We start from the raw sequence: 17476 nt of genomic DNA on the forward strand, positions 1-17476 counted from the left end.
GGTAAAGTGATTGGATTACGAGAGTTATAAACTAATCAGTCTATCCTAGTTTGAATGGACTGACTGGGTGGTAACTCTAGGCAGGTGGGATGTGACCAGAGGAGGTAAGTCCCTGGGAACATGCCCTGGAAGGATGCATCTTCCCTGTGGCCTCTTCCCTCTCTCTGCCTCCTGGCTGCTATTAATGGAGCAACACTCCTCTGCTATCCCCTTCTACCATGATGTCTGCCTCACTTCAGGCCCAGAGCAATGGCTGACCAGGACTGAACCTTAGGAACTGTGGGCTGAACTCAACTTTCCCTCCACTAGGTCATTCTGGTCAGTATTTTGGTCACAGTGTGGTGAAGCTCACTAACACAGGAACAGACCTATTCAGTACCTAAATATGGACAACTCAGTAGTAGAGGGACATAGGCCTCTACGGGAAGATTCTTTAACCAAAGGGAGACAGGAACCAATAGATAACTCTATTTTTTTTTTCTTCCTATCCTTGGGTAAACTGCCACAAGCAGCAGGAGTTCACAGAGGTTTTAGAAGACCTTCACATGACAACCAACAGTCAATTGCCCCCATCTTGAGTGCTGGCCAGTTAGGTAATGCACTACTTCATATTGGAACCTCCTTCTCTGCCTACTTCCTCTTTCCTATTACTGATGCTTCCTTGGCATTTATTTCCTAATAACATGTTAGATTTTGCCTTAAGACTCTATTTCCGGGATCCAGGGGCTTAAACATGGACTTGCGCCTGAGGAACTTCCAGATACATGAACACCTGAGGCACTTTCAGATCCTAGAGCTAAACATGGATGCCTGAGGAACTTCTGGATCTGGGGGCCTAAACATGGACATGCACCTGAGGCACTTTTGGATGCTACGGCCGAAACACAGATGTGCGCCTGAGGAACTTCCGGATGGTGCCTAAATGTGGACATGCACCTTTGAAACTTCTGGATCTGGATTCAGGGGCTTCAACATGGATGTCTGAGGAACTTCCGTATCTGGGGGCCTAAACGTGGATGTATGCCTGAGGAACTTCTGGTTGCTACCGCCTAAACATGGAGGACTGATGAACTTCCTGATACAGGGGCTTAAACATGGACCTGTGCCTGATGAACTTCCGGATCCAAGGGCCTAAACATGGACACCTGAGGCACTTCCGGACCTGGGGGCTTAAACATGGACGTGCACCTGAGGAACCCCCGGATCCATGGGCCTAAATACGGACGCCTGAGGAACTTCTGGATCCGGTGACTTAAACATGGACACCTGAGGAACTTCCAGATCCTAGAGCTTAAACATGGATGTGCACCTGAGGCACTTCTGGATGCTACGGCCTAAACATGGACGTGCACCTTTAAAACTTCTGGATCCGGATCCAGGGGCCTAAACATGGATGTCTGAGGAACTTCCGGATCCGGGGGCCTAAACAAAGACGCTTGAGGCACTTCCGGATCTGAGGGTCTAAACAAGTTCCCTGGAACTTTGGGTCCTTGTGCCTATAAAGGGCAGGGCTTCACTCTCAGAGGGGACGTGGCTCATGAAGGGGAGCTGAGTATGGGGCCTGTTGGGGGGCAGACTGAGCTGTCGCACCCTGAACTTGAATGTGACGGTGGCCTCACTTCCGGGCCTTCCCGGGCGTCATTTCCTCCCCTTCCAGGCACCCGACCAGGCGCAGGGGCCAGGTCATGAGGAGGGACATGGTCTTTCTCCTTGCTTAGCCAGGTGCCCAGCCTGGCTGGGGATGGGGATGTCTTATGGCGCTGGCTACCTCCTACATCCCTGCTCCAGGACCTCAGGGACCACAGGCGGGGAGTCCTTGACATGATTCTCCCCTGGCCATTGACCCTCAGCCCCGGGGTCTGCCCAGGGAGAGCTCTGTCTCCCAGAGGGTCAGGGGGCCCCTGTGACCTTCTGCTCCTTACCCACCATCATCCTGGGCGAGCAAAGTTCAGGACACCAGATGCTACTGAGAGTGACATCTCCTGGATGGGTGGCTGGGGACTTTGCCTCTGTCCCCAGGCCTCAGATACCGGATGATCCCTCCCAGAGACAGAAAATAACACCACACTGCCCAAGACTTATTTTTAAGCCAGCTGCCACCTTCTTTGTGAAGCTAGTTTTTCAACAGAGACAATATTCCGGGGGGGGGGGGAAACAACATGGAGTCAATCAAACCAAGCTGACACATCTGGTCCTCCCAGAGAAATCTAGATTGCGGGGAGAACAGCCATTCTCAACTGGCGAAACAGTGAAGTTCCCTTGTCCTTATTTTGTGTAAGAAAATAAATAATCTGATGTTAACTCATAAAATTATTTTTGAGGAGTGCTTGGCTCATAGGAAAACTGATTCTGTTTTATGGAATGAAGTGTTACCTGATTTTAAAATTAAAAATGAAGCCAAGTAGGATTGTTAAATTACACTGTCATAATTCTGTTCTTTGATAGCAGAAATAAATAAACCTTTTTTTTTATAAAAAAGTTAAGTTATTTAAAGTTTAAAACTTGTCTTATTCAGCAATAAGAAATTAGATCTGATTATAAACAAAAATGTAACTTTGACACAAATACTTCATATATATATATATATATATACACACACACACACATATATATGTATATATATATATATATATATATATACATATATATATATGTTGTAGATGAACACAATACCTTTATTTTGTTTATTTACTTTTATGTGGTGCTGAGGTTGGAACCCAGTGGCTCAGGAGGCCAGGTGAGCACTCTACTACTGAGCCCCAGCCCCAGTCCCCACTTTTTTTGTTTTTTTAATAAAAATGCAAACAATGTGATTTAATTCAGAAAAAAAGACTCTATTTCCTAGAAAACCCAAGTAAGACAAATCAGAATGATAGCAAAATCCGCCTATGGAAGAATTTTCATTATTTTCAGTATCATTGATACGGCGTTATTCATGCAATAAATAAAATTTAGGAGAATAATAAATATTTTTATCATTTTCAGTTTAATTACTTTGTTTACCTCTCCATTAAATATGCTGGCCATCTGGAAAACTGCTCTGTGGGCAGACAAGAAGCCTGACACTAACCAAATTAGACCATATTTGAAGCTTTAGGACATAGGAAAATCCTCCTGGCTCTGGGGGGAAGGAAAAAACCCCAGGGAATCCAAAATAACCTTTCCTTAGGCTTTTTGCTTCTGGAATAATTTTGGTATTTGATTTTTTTTCTCTTTTGAAAGCATTTGATCTTTTCTCTTCTGAACTCTACACAGTAAACATTGACCTGGGGCAGCTGTGAGTCAGCTTTCAGCAGACTTAGAAGTATCAGATGGCAGAAGAGTACTAAACTGAAATACACAGAAATGCACCATACATCAATGAATATGTTCACCATTTTAAATAAATATATATCACTTTTATGACCAAAAGAAAACAAATACTACTTTCTTTTGTGAAGTTAAACAGAGTCCATAACTAATTCTTACCAGGTCCCAGTTCCCAGTGGTCCAGTGACAGCATGGTTGCCTGTTGCAGGGCACAGTTGATGGGGGCCTTTTTGTCCAGTCACAGAGGCCTCCTGGACAGGACACACCTCTCTCCTGAATTCCGCCTCCACAGGACCTGGAACACTGATACACAATATAGGCATGAGTCTGTAAAATCAGGTGGTGACACTTTCAATGACAAGAACAGTTTTTACTGCTTTTTTTCATTGTATATTATTAGAAAAATTAGTGTCTGCATTGGAACTTGGAGCATCCTTGCAAGTTCCTTTCAATGATCACTCCAGTTACTTTTTTTTTTTTTTTTGGTACTGGGGATTGAACCCAATGGCACTCAACCACTCAGCCATATCCCCAGCCCTTTTTATATTTTATTTAGAGACAGGGTCTCACTAAGTTTCTTAGGGCCTTCCTAAGTTGCTGAGGCTGGCTTTGAACTCAAGATCCTCCTGCCTCAGCCTCCTGAGCAGCTGGGATTACAGGTATGTGCCAACGTGCCCAGCTGATCACTCCAGTTACTTAAAGCAACAATGTGAGACAAAACTAAAGAGAAGGAGGGCGGCTGAAGGGAATCTTGAAGATAAGAGGAAGAGAAAAATCAGAAGATGCCAAGTAGTCTAATGTCAAGCAGTATGCCAAAAGGGAAGAATTTTGGTTAAAAACTTAAATGAGAGATCTTTCCAGAATGGACATTATGCTATCTGCATTTTCCCTTCTGGCCTAAGTGTCTAGAAACCAAAATATGAAATTTAGATGTTTTTATGATAGTCAACTCTGGCAGCCCAAAAGGTGAAGATTAAAGCCCAAAAGGTGTATAATACAATTCCTCAGTTCACTCTTTGCTCAGTGCCCACTGCACAGGAATTGGAGTCTCCCTGATATTTGAATTACTACTTCCTATCAAAACTGATGCAGTCTTCCTTTTGCATTACATACAGCCTTAGAATTAAATGTCTCCCTATTAGGACTAATGAAGTTCATGAATTTGTTTAGGATTCTGATGGCTGGGCTGTAATGCTCACAAAATAAAATCAAGATGGTCAGTTGGATTTCTGAAGGGTTGTGCTTCTGAAACATGTCAGAGTTTTGTTCACTAAAATAATTTGATAGGACATTTTGTTTATTTTTCATGACATTTCTAAGAGGAAATTAAATAATTCGCTAAGAATCTTTGAAAAGCACTTTGAATCACTTAGCTGTGGTATGGGTGTAACAATAACCAACAAAAACAAAACTATGGTTGTCTTGTCAACCTCATGCCCATCACAGCAGGCACTATGTGTATGATAATAACAGACAACAAGGAAATTATTTGCAATTAGCCTTCTGTACTCAATATATCGCTTTCACAGCCTGGATTTTTCTCCTTTACCCAGTCAGTTTTCAACCCTATCTGAGGAGTAAAGGAGAACAATCACACATCTGGAATCACATGTACCTACATATGTGCACATCATCTCAGAGACACCTAGCCAAGTAACCTCCAGAAAAATGGGGCAAAGAAAATGTGGATCAGTGGTTCTCCGACCAGCAATTTCAGCATCTTCTGGGTACCTGTTACAAATGCAAACTCTCAGGTTCTAACTGAGGTTCCCAAATTGTGCACTTGGGGATGGCGCCCTTCCATCTGTGCACTGAAAAGCTTTCCTGGAGATGGTGAAGCATGCCAACACTTCATGGCTACACTGATGTAGAGATGTTCCCACAGCTAAAGTACATCTACCATGTAGGAAGTCTGCACTGGCTGACCTTTACCAAACAGGTCCTGAACAGTCCACTAGACAGTGCTGTGAGGCAGACCAGCAATTGTGATGGTCCAGGAAAAGTTTCTAAAGATGCTGAGTCCTAGTACTCCTGGTTCTCAACTGACTTTTAAATTTCACAACCCTTCTGTTCCTTCGGATAGCTCTTCCAACCTGTGGTTTGCTCAGAACAGAGAAATTTAGAAAGGAGGATGGTAGGAGCCTTCAGGGAACAGACTGATGGTTGCAGCTCCCGGAAGCTTCAAGGAAGAATAAAGAATAGATCTTTTCCATAACCAGAAAGATCTGGTTGCTCATCTTTGATAACCTGAAAATGCCATTTCTCTGACCAGGAAATATAAGTTCCTCTGTAAATTCTAGGATCCAGAAGTTTCAACTGAACAGGTCTAGGCCAGCCTTAGCACATATGGAGAGCTTGGAGGTCTGGGTCCAGAGCAGGGGGGAAGCCGGTACTCAGGTACTTGGCAGGGAAGGGGGAAAAGAGGAAACAATGGTGACTACTGCCCCAGAAAACACCAGATAGTGGCCCAGATTCTCAAGAATCAGTATGGGTGCTTGGCCTGATGGGCGCTAAGTAGCTCCTGGGTGCTTAGCCTTCCACAACCTTTGACACTAACTTTGTATCCTCAGGTTGTGCTTCTCTACCTCCCTTTCCATGACATGTGGTAGGTTCCTCTGAAATAGATATAAAGTCCCATTTTCCTCAGTTCACTCTTTGCTCAGTGCTCACTGCACAGGAATTGGAGTCTCCCTGATAATCTGAATTACTACTTCATTTATTTTCTAGTTGTACAACCTCAGGTAGATTCCTCAACCTCTCTGAGTCTTAATGTTTTTATCTATAAGTGGTCATCCAGGTCATTATGAGAATTAAACCAAATAATGTAGGTAATATACAAACCCCATGGACACACTCAATATATGCTCTGCTTTTTTTAAAAAAATGTCTTCTTACCATGTGTGGGTGTAATTGAGTGTATTTTTAAACTATTGGAAAACGAGATCATCATACTTCACCAAAAAATAACAGCCTTGTTCTCACATGTCAAAGTAAAACCAAGACACAGCACAGCAAGAGACCTCATTTAGAAAAAGGATACATGCACTTTTTTTTTTTTATTTGTGCAAATAATGATCTGGGCATTTCACGGAGAGATGAAACTAAAATTACACTGTGGAAAGGATCTGATCATTACTCCCAGCCTGTCTGCAAAGCCTCAGACAGGTATGGGAGGTTCGGTCCTAAATGGCTCTCATCAAAGTGGTCTTTGTTCAAATCGTTCCATTTTGTTAATTCCTAGCAGAGACCCCAGTTACCCAATACATCCACTGAAAGATCAGGTTGTAATGAAATACTGCACTGTCATGGTTGGAACCACACCGTACCATCTCCTCAAAGGAACTCTTTCAGCTCCTGAAAGTGTCTGACCGCCCGGTTTCCCCCATACAGTGTGGGGTCCCTGAATGGAGGCCAGTCACGGGCATGATGCAGGTGTGGTCTCCCCCCTCCCCTAGACTCACATGGTAGCAGAGATTCACGGTCTGCCAGCTTGCATGCTGTGTGTCCTTATTTGGGGGTAGGGCTCATACCTGACTCCAGGGTTCCACATGCCACTCCTCACAGGGCTCCAGATTACAGCTCATGCTCTGAGGGGGAGGAATGCCGGCCAGGAACTGGCAGTGAAAGGGTCTCAGGCTCCGGTGATGGTCCCAGCTGTCCACGCACTGAATCTCCCTGATCTTGAAGCCTCCACTGCAGTTTCGGGAACACTGTGGGGAGAGCAAAAATAAGACCAGGGTCCTTGGCAAACAGGCCTCCATTTCCCTCCATCATACAGGTTCCAGGCTTCCAATTGTGCAGAGTGCTTAGGACTCTGAGCCCTGTTTTCCTTTACATGCCACATAGAGGGCATCACAGGAGCAGCTCCCGTAGTCGGGGTTCCCAGAGTCAGAACACACATGCACAGAAGTCTGAGGGTTTAGACGTCTGGCAGGAGTGGGTGAGAATTTCAGTTTTGTGGCTCACTAATTGTGAGCCCTTGGATAAGTCACAGAAATGCTGTGACTCACAGCAATGGAGTGACTCTGCAAATTGGGATTAACACCTAACTGTTACCTCACAGGCTGTTGCAAGATTATGGATATTGGAGTCGGGAGTGCCTGCTGGCATAGTGTGTCTCAGGGGGTTGTCACTCCCACTGGACATCTATATTCATTTCAGGTAAAGGAGTCAGCCACCTAAGCTTTCTGCAGGGGGCGGGGTGGGGAGGTGAAACTCTCCTTTTGACTATGGTGGAATAGCCACGATTGTAGGATTGTGGTTGGGGAAAGAAAATCCCTCAAGACCTTTCAGGAGAGTAGATTCCCCAATATGACTTCCCCTTCTTCTACTCCCTAAGTGACTGTACCGTGTCACCTGACCTCAAATCTTGGTCTGTAACATGGGAAGACATGGCCCATGGGACACAAGGGCACATGGAGGCTCTAATGCTTTCATAAATCAAGTGTGTTTACCTTTTTGGAAATAATCTACACTTGCCAGATAGTCCCCTAAATACACAAATTAAGAAGTTCATTCTCCTGCCATGCAATGAGCACAAAGAGAATAAAAGTAGCTTCCAAATTAAAATTAGCTGTAAAACAAAAGAGAAAGCATGCTAATAATACCCACCAAAACAGTCATTTGACTGACAAAACAGATTCTGGAAAATAGCACATGGTTAAAACAAGAAGCCTCTTTATTAGGAAAAGGGAATTTTACAAGACATTAAGTGTAAAATGGGGTTTGTTTTCTTATTTGTTGCTATAATCTGTTATTCCTAAATTTATTTTTCAAATTAACGTTCTTCTTTTGCCAAAAGCATATTCACATGTAATGGAAAATGAAATACACTAATATGTTGAAGTCAGTAATGGAAGAAACTCACTAAATTGATGACTTCCCTATTCTATTTTCAAAAGAGCCTCTGATTAGGTTAGCAAGAGGAAAATGGTAGCATATTGAATTACTCCACTTCTAATGTTTTCTTTTTTTGCTCTTTTGTGTTGAATACCAATTGTTACATTCATTTTCTTACTATTCTAGAAGGTCATTGTATTCCTGGTTTCCTAACTAGGACCAGACTGGGCAACCTGGATAATGGGAACAGAAAGATTGGCTTAACACCCTGTTGCAGTCAAACAAAACTGATAGGTTTTCAGTTACCACATCAATTTTTTAAACTGATATGATTTCTTTGTTTTTGCAAAATACCTAACCTATATTTACATCCACCTATAATAACATAACTTCAAGCTAAAATATATCATAAATAAAACAAATATTGACAATTAAAATAAATCAAATGTAATGAAATACATAAACAAAGATTTAATGAATCGGACCTCTATTATATATACTGTTGTTTCAAAAGAAAAAACACATACAAAACCAGTTTATTAGCAGCTCATGGGCTTAGTAATCACAAAATGTTTTATTAAGTAACTGATATGACTTCTAAACCAGATTGACTTAGACTGATAAATACCCTTAGCTTACAGGAGTCACTGACAGAAATAAAGCCAAATGTTTCTTTCTTGTAATATGTTTTATTACGAAGTCATTCTGATACTCTTTCTACATTGGATCCATATAGTGTTCAGATAAGTACCACAAAGTTAATGAACAGAGGATCAGAAGGTCAACAGATGGCATTCATTTATGGGTCCCAAGTGGCAACATGACTGTGGATTAATCACTTCCATTTTTCCACTGGTGTTTAAAGGAGGATGAATTGGTTCCTAAACTATCCCAACCTTCTTGAATGTCATAAGTACATGGGATCAATGGATTTGAATTCTGTTGTAAATTAAGTTACATGCCAAATACTAGGCAAGAATAAAGAAAAAAAAAACATTTTCTACTCATTTACTTACGCTAAACACATTCATAATATCATTAAAATCAAAGATGCATTCCAAACATTCTAAGTTGAACAGCACCAAATTTAATCACCTTCTCTCCCTCCCTCCCAATTACTGATCACTTACTATGTTCCAAGTTGTGTATCTCTACTTAGGTGGTTTACAATAGAGGGTGGGAGGAGTGACATACATAAGTAGAAGTGATGAAGATTATATCCTACCATGATTAAGTACCCTTGGGTTCAATCTCCAGTCCCCCCCATTGTTATTCCCAGTCTATCCTACAAGTTGTTCATGATCCTGTGAGGATACGCAGTAGGAGGTGCTCAATTTCACCTGACAAAGCCAAGAAAGGGAGTTGGGGCTCAAGCTGAACCTTATAGGATAAGTATATGATAACCGGGCACAGTGCTATGGAACAACACAGTCTGTCTGGGCACAGCAAGTAGGTCAAATGTGAGCAGAGGGTAGGGAAGGGCAAAGATGGAGGGATAGAGGCCACCATGAGGGCTTTGTGATTTGAACCTCAGTGGTTTGGGGGTCATGCTTCCTGTGATTCTAAAAGCTTCCATTTAATTGCCAATCCTCTAACCATTTCTCCTCAGGGTTCCCTTAATCTAAACTGCTTAGAGGTGTCAAGAGGGTGTGATGGTTTAAACACACAACAACTTATATCAAGAGGAGAGCAAATGCCATGATTTTATCATTCACCTTCCTTCTACTCAGTTTTTGCCTTCTGGGGACAGAAGCTCCACTATCACATGCAATTCTATGTTTTGACCATATTAATATAGTTTCTAGGAACTATGAATAAAATGAGGGGCATCTCTCTATTTAGGAAGACAAAGCCTATCTCCCCATTTTTAATTTGGAAAAATTCAGATTTATTAATGTAGCAACACCACAGATAATCTGCAAATCAAAGAAACTTGGAGACAAGGATTAGAGTAAATCAGACAAATATACAAAACTTTAGGCTATAATCAAAGGTTGTTACTTATAAAGATAATAAAATCAAGTATTATGAAAATAAAATTGCAATTTGCCTCTTGTCCTTCCTGGGGGAAGGCAGATCATTCCAAGAAAAATGTAAAACTCTTCCTGATTCATTTCAGAAATGATCAAGATCTGTTAGACTTGAATATGCAAAGGGCAGTGCTCATTCTAAGAAAGATAATAAGGGGGTTGTCAAATCAGCAGTTTGCAGGACTTTGGAAAAAACATCCAAAATATTCTATCAGGAAATGTGTAGAACTGTGGATGACACACACTTTTAGTGTCAAATCCAAATTAGGATTATTCAAACTTATCTTTGTTGCTTACTACATTTTTCCCATCACAAGAATCATACCCCCCCCATACAAATCTTCTTGTTCTGAAATTGGCATGTGTCATGCAACTGATGCACATGTTTATTATGCCATATTTCCTTCTAACAAGCTGTAACTGAAGTTGACCATATACCCCCTACCCAATGGTTTCAATAGAATTGAGATTATGCAGCATAAACTTCATAATCAAGTATATGTTAGTGAGCTTTAGTTTCCTCAGGGTGAATTATAAAGCCCTATATTGGGGGTCATAATGAAACTGTGTATCTAATGCTTCTGTGCAATGCTAGGCACATGGTAGTACTTGAGGAGTGCTGGTATCCACCGGTAGGTAAAGTCCTCTAAAGTTCATGGACACTTTGAACACCGTGTCTGCTTAGGATTGAGGAGCAAACCCTTCCCTGGCCAATGTTCCATTGATAGGACTTACTCTCACTATCACCTGTCTACCAGTCTCCTGTCCCTTCCACTCCTGTCCAAGGAGCCAGAGGTCAGGGAATGCCTAATAGCCAGCCCTACCCTTCAGCTAGAGCTCACACACTTGTCCAGGGTTTGCTGGAACCTCTTTTACCATGAACAAAGTTGTTCTATAACTTTCTTTGCTGGTAGGAATGCAGTGACTTTGAGGATTATATTTTAGATATGGAGGTTACCAAAGCCCGGCAGAATTTGATGATATGGCAAAGAGAACACCTATAAAACCACTTGGAATTTTACAGTAAATCAATATATCTGCATCTGAATAGGTAGAGAGAGGCAGAGGGAGAGGAAAACAAGGGAGGTGCCAGCCAGCAGAACCTTCCTGAGGTGGTCTGACCCCAGAGATAAACTCCCCAATCTCTTGTTGAGGGTTTTACACCAGCTAGAATTCCTTAGGCTGACGTTAATCTTTTCAAAGTGCAAAGTATTTCATGCATCTACTCTTTCTATGGCCCATGTAATTTCTTCTGTTTACTTTAAAAAAATTTGTTCTGATAAGTAAGTTATATATGATAGTAGAATGTATTTTGACATAGCATACATATGTAGAGTATAACTTCTCACTATTCTGGTTGTACATGATGTAGAATCATATTGGTTATATAATCATATATGTACGTAAGATATTAATATCTGATCATTCTACATACTTTCTTATTTCCATTCCCCATCCCCTCCCTTAATTCCCCCTTTTCTACTCCAAAGTACTTCTATTCTTTCCTACCTTCCCTCCCACTTACTGTGAAGTTAGCATCTAAGAGAGTACATTTGGCCTTTGGTCTTTGGGGATTGGCTCATTTCACTTAGCATAATATTCTCCAGTTTCATCTGTTTACTGGCAAATGCCATAATTTTGTTCTTTTTTATGGCTGAATAATAGTCCATGTGTATACATACCACATTTTCCTTTTCCACTCATCTTTTGAAGGGCACCTAGTTTGGATCCATAGTTTAGCTTTTGTGAGTTGTGCTGCTATAAACATTGATGTGGCTGCGTCACTGTAGTATGCTGATTTTAAGTCATCTGGGTGTAAACTGAGGAGTGGGATAGCTGGATCAAATGGTGGCTCCATTCCACCATTTCTGAGGACTCTCCATACTGCTTTCCATAGAGGTTGCACAAATTTACAGTCCTACCAGCAATGTATGAGTGTACCTTTTCCCCCACGTCCTTGCCAATATTTATTGTTGCTTATATTCTTGATGATTGCCATTCTGATAGGAGTGAGATGAAATCTTTACTCTGTTTTAACTTGCATTTCTCTAATTGTTAGAGGTGTTGAACATTTTTCCACATATTTGTTGACTGAGTGCATTTCTTCTTCTGTGAACAGACTGTTCCAGATCCTTAGCCCATTTATTGATTGGGTTGCTTGTTTTTTGTGGTGTTAAGTTTTTTGAGTTCTTTATATCTGCTGGGGATTAATGCTCTATCTGAGGTGCAAGTGGCAAAAATTTTTGCCCATTTTGTAGGCTCTCTCTTCACATTCTTGATTGTTTCATTTTCTGTAAAGAAGCATTTTAGTTTGAATCCATCCCATTTATTGATTCTTGATTTTACTTCTTGTACTTTAGGAGTCTTGTTAAGGAAGACAGTTCTTAAGCAGACATGATGTAAAGTTGGGTCTACTTTTTCTTCTCTTCAGGCACAGGGTCTCTGGTCTAATGCCTATGTACTTGATCCACTTTGAGTTTTGTGCATGGTGAGAGAATGGCATTTAATTTAATTTTGATATACATGGATTTCCAGTTTTCCCAGCATCATTTGTTGAATGTGAGATAGCCATATTTATGTGGGTTTGTCTTTGTGTCTTCTATTTTGTACCATTGGTCTACATGTCTGTTTTGGTGCCAACACTATGCTGTTTCTATTACTACAGTTCTGTAGTATAATTTAAATGGGAGCTCATATCCCACTTGAATCAAAGTGTGAAATATGATATATCAAGAACTATGTAATGTTTTGAACAACCTACAATAAAAATTAATTAAAAAAAAATAAAGTCTGGTATTGTGATGCCTCCTGCTTTACTTTTGTTGTTAAGGATTGCTTTGGCTATTCTGAATCCCTTATTTTTCCAAATGAATTTCATAATTGCTTTTTCTACTTCTATGAAGAATGTCATTGGGATTTTAATAAGAATTGCATTAACTCTGTATAGCACTTTTGGTAGTATGGGCCATTTTGACAATATTAATTCTGCCTATCCAAGAGCATGAAAGATGTTTCCATCTTCTAAGTTCTTCTTCAATTTCTTTTTTTTCAGTGTTCTGTAGTTTTCATCATAGAGGTCTTTCACCTCTTTTGTTAGATTGATTCCCAAATATTTTATTTTTTGAGGCTATTGTGAATGGGGTAGTTTTCTTAATTTCTCTTTCTGTAGATTCATCACCATGTATAGGAATGTGTTTGATTTGTAGGTGTTAATTTTATATCCTGCTATTTTGATGAATTCTTTTATGAGTTCTGGAAATTTCCTGGCAGAATTTTTTTAGTCTTCTAAAGTATAGTCATATCATCTGCAAATAGGGATAGTTTGAGTTCTTCTTTTCCTACTCATATCCCTTTAATTTCTTTTTTCTAATTGCTCTGGATAGAGTTTCAAGGACAATGTTGAATAAAAATGGTGACAGAGGGCATCCTGGCCTTGTTCCAATTTTTAGTGGGAATGCTTTCAATTTTTCTCCATTTAGAATAATGTTTGGCCCATGCAATTTCTAAGGAAATGATTATCCCAGTGAAGTGAGAGTGGAACTTAGGAATTGACCAACATTTTGCAAGGTCAGGGATATAAAATATTTCTTGAGAATTTTCTGGATATGGAAGAGAATCTATAGGCAAGCATCCAGTCCTTGCTGGATCCTGAGTTTGTTATGATTGAGATGAGAAAGGGAAAAGAACCTGCATATTAGTTGTAGATGGACCAATACCTATATTTTATCATTCTTGAGAGAAAAATGGCAAAGAAACAGGAACAGGGAGGTTGACAGGTATCAAAGGAGCAGGCCACTCTCTCTTTCTTCCCCCAAATCAAGATTTTACTGTGCAGGAAGAGTCCTAAAGCAGATCAGTGACATCCCATGTCCCAGGTGAACCAGAGATGTCTGATGAGACACCTCATGGTCCTGTTTGGAGACACAAATAGTCCATTAGTTGAAGACATTAACAGAAGATCAGTAGCATCCGCAATCTCCCTGGGTAATTTTTCTTTTTCTATTTTCCTATGTCTCAGCTGTCAAGGAGGATTGTTTCCTTGAAGAGTAGACAGGGACCTACAGAGAATCCTATATGGAGGGCATATGCACAGCTCACATTTCTACTCTTCCTGCCTGGCCAGTGTCTGGTAGCCCCAGTGTATCTCTGGGGCCGGCTCAGCTCCAATCCTGAGTGACAGGCAGGTTGGAATTGGTTAGTGCCCCAAATCATCAAGGCTAGATAGTTGGAAAATTGACCCATACTTTTCACCAGAGACTGTGAAAACAGCTCAGTGAATTGAATAACCATAGTCATTAACAAGGATGGAAAAAAAAAAATCACACTTCAATACTTTTTAAAAAATATTTGTCTCATATATATATGAGATATATATATATATATATATATATATATATATATATATATATTAGTTGTAGATGGATGGATACCTATATTTTATTTATTTATTTTTAATAAATAAATAAAATATAGGCTAGGCTAGGCAAGTACTTTACCACTGAGCTACAACCCCAGCCCCCTGTGAATATACTTTTAAAGAACAAATTATTCTTTATGCCTTGGCTTTTTTTTTTTTTCATTTTTAAGTCTGGCAGATTAAACCTGTAGGGTTGTTTTGTGAAGAGGTGCTGAGCCATAGTTTAATTATATATATGATAATATATAATTATTCTTTATACTTTCTAAATTGAAATAATTTAGCAGTATAATGAAATAGTGCTACGTGCTGGACAAAGCAATTGATTATACAAATTTAACTTTTAATTCTAGTTTATTTTGTAAGAGAAAGGACATGCAGGCAAAAACATGCGAGCTAATAAAAACTGTGCAGTTCTAAGACTTTTGGGTAACTTGAATCAGGCCCATGGTAATCCTGTGACTACCCACGCATGATTTCATAAAAGAAAAGAGGCAGAGAAGAATGAAAAATGTGGGAAGGAAGGAGAGAAACCAACTTTAGCAAATACTTACAGAAGATTCCTCCGCCCACCCCGGACCCAGCCTGGTAGATTACCTTGCTCCAGTTTCCCACTTTCCATCCGGCACATGGGCGAAGGTGGCATTTCTTCGCAGGGTCAGGCCTCTGGATGGCCGCACAGTCAGCGTCTATCTGGGTGCTGCACTCCACACTTCTCCAGTAAGCCCCCAGCCCACAGGTGGTGGAACACTGCGGCAGGGATGGGAAAAGAGAAGACAGGCTGAGGATGGCTTCCTCAGACACACCCATGACTGGGACCCTGCAGGGAGGGATTCCCTGTTCTAGAGGCTAAGATTGCCCACAGAACGATGCCAATAATGGGCCTGAATGGGTCTGAATGGGTCTGAAGCCTTGGGATCAATATTAAAAAAAAAAAATTTCCCCCAAACTCAAAGTGGATCAAGGACCTAGGAATTAGACCCAATGCCTGACAGAGGAAAAAGTAGGCCCAAATCTTAATCATGTTGTGTTAGGCCCCAACTTCCTTAACAAGGACTCCTAAAGCACAAGAAATAAAATCAAGAATTTATAAATGGGATGGACTTAAACTAAAAAGCTTCTTCTCAACAAAGAAACAATCAATGAGGTGAAGAGAGAACCGCATTTTGGGAGCAAATTTTTGCCACATGTACCTCAGATAGAGCACTAATCTCCAGATTATAGAAAGAACTCAAAAAACTTCACACTGAAAAAACCAAACAACCCAATCAATAAATGGGCTAAAGGAGCTGAACAGACACTTCTCAGAAGAAAATATCCATTCGATCAACAAATATAATGACAAATGTTCAACATCTCTAGGTATTAGAGAAATTCAAATCAAAAGTACTCTAATATTTCACCTCACTCCAGTCAGAATGGCAGTTATCAAGAGTACAGACAACAATAAGTGCTGGTGAGGATGTGGGGGAAAAGGCACACATTGCTGGTGGGACTGCAAAGTGGTGCAGCCAACTGGAAAGCAGTATGGAGATTCCACAGTTATTTTTAATAAGTAATCAGAGTTGAGAATCCTTGACTTCTGGATGGAGGAAATCTCAATGCAAATGGAAATAAACTTCCTTTAAAAAATTATCCTGGCATGAATGCCTCAGGGGCAACAGGCCCACGGCCACATTTCATACCGATGCTGTTCAGAGTGGATGTCAGAACCAAGCATCTGCCTCTTGCTTCACGTCTAACACTGCACTGATGTTATCTCATTAATTCCTTTTCATGATACATCTGTGATATAGATGCCATTATTATAGTGTAGAAAAAGAAAGCAAAGCTTAGGGAGATGGCTTGCCCGAGGAGTAAGTTGAAGTTTTCTGCCTCCACAATCCAGTATGGTTCTGTTATAGCAGTGCTTCTCAAACTCTAGTGTTTTTAAGAGGCACCTGAGTACCTTGCTAAAGGCAGGTTCAGATTCAGTAGGTCAGTGGTGGGGCTGTCAATCTGCAGTTCTAATGAGCTCACATGGGATGCTGCTGATGCTGTTGACTCTCAGACCATGTGGGGTCTTCTAAAGATGACACTGTATCATTGCTTGATCCACTGATGATGAATAAACCAGTCACCTTTGTGCAATTTATTTATAATTTTTAAATATCTCAGATTTAGCTTGGTCACCTTTAAGTTTATACAGTTATTTTCCTCCCATAATTCTTCCATTTTATGTGCCTAATTCTTTCATAGTGTTAATTTTTCTTGCATTCCCTTTCCTGCTTATCCTTAGAAGGGGGATTTCTGAACACATAAAACACAGTTTTGAGCTAATGTAGAAAAGGGTTGGTAGCTCAGGAAGTTCTATCTTGAAAAGTCTCTTTCGAGTTATATAAATCAAGAGAAGACTTACGTATCTTTTGTTGCACCCTCACCCTTCTTATAATTTCCTGTTTCACTTTTGTGTAACCTCTGTGTTATAACACAAATGCAACACAATAAGAGTTCTCAGTAGGAACTCTCATAAACATAGGAAGAGTTTATCTTATAGTAGATTAATTGTACAATCACAGAAAGGGAAGAATAACAAAAAGCCTATGTTTTTATCCAAAGGCTCATTTATAGAGGCAGTCTCTTCTCCTTAAAATTCATTAGGATAAGATTTGTATCTTTCAGAAGTTCCTAGCACTTTCCCTTTACAAGATATTATGCATGTGCACGGTAAAGATGCTAACAGTTGAACAGCGCTGACCACATTGTGCATTGATTGCACCAATGGTTGCACTGTTCACACTTCCTCTTGCACATGCTCTTTATAGAGGTACTTTGCAGCTTCCCTCATCAAGAGATGTGATCTGTTTCCTCAGCTTTTGAATTAGGGATATTCTTGTGATTT

At 40.5% G+C, this 17476-nt stretch overlaps 1 protein-coding gene across 3 annotated transcripts in view; it reads right to left on the reverse strand.

Annotated features, from left to right (window-relative positions):
* The window catches only part of Adamts12 (ADAM metallopeptidase with thrombospondin type 1 motif 12), a 306637-nt gene that overhangs the window by 23276 nt on the left and 265885 nt on the right, over window positions 1–17476 (reverse strand). For all 3 annotated transcript variants that reach the window (XM_076857360.2, XM_076857358.2, XM_076857359.2), the window contains 3 exons: window positions 15193–15345; window positions 6840–7019; window positions 3469–3612 (listed from right to left, as the gene is read on the reverse strand). In XM_076857360.2, the coding sequence (XP_076713475.2) occupies window positions 3469–3612; window positions 6840–7019; window positions 15193–15345 (477 nt within the window). The remainder of the gene's footprint in view (window positions 1–3468; window positions 3613–6839; window positions 7020–15192; window positions 15346–17476) is intronic.

The sequence above is a fragment of the Callospermophilus lateralis genome, chromosome 5, assembly GCF_048772815.1.
Source record: "Callospermophilus lateralis isolate mCalLat2 chromosome 5, mCalLat2.hap1, whole genome shotgun sequence".
Taxonomy (NCBI): Eukaryota; Metazoa; Chordata; class Mammalia; order Rodentia; family Sciuridae; genus Callospermophilus; species Callospermophilus lateralis.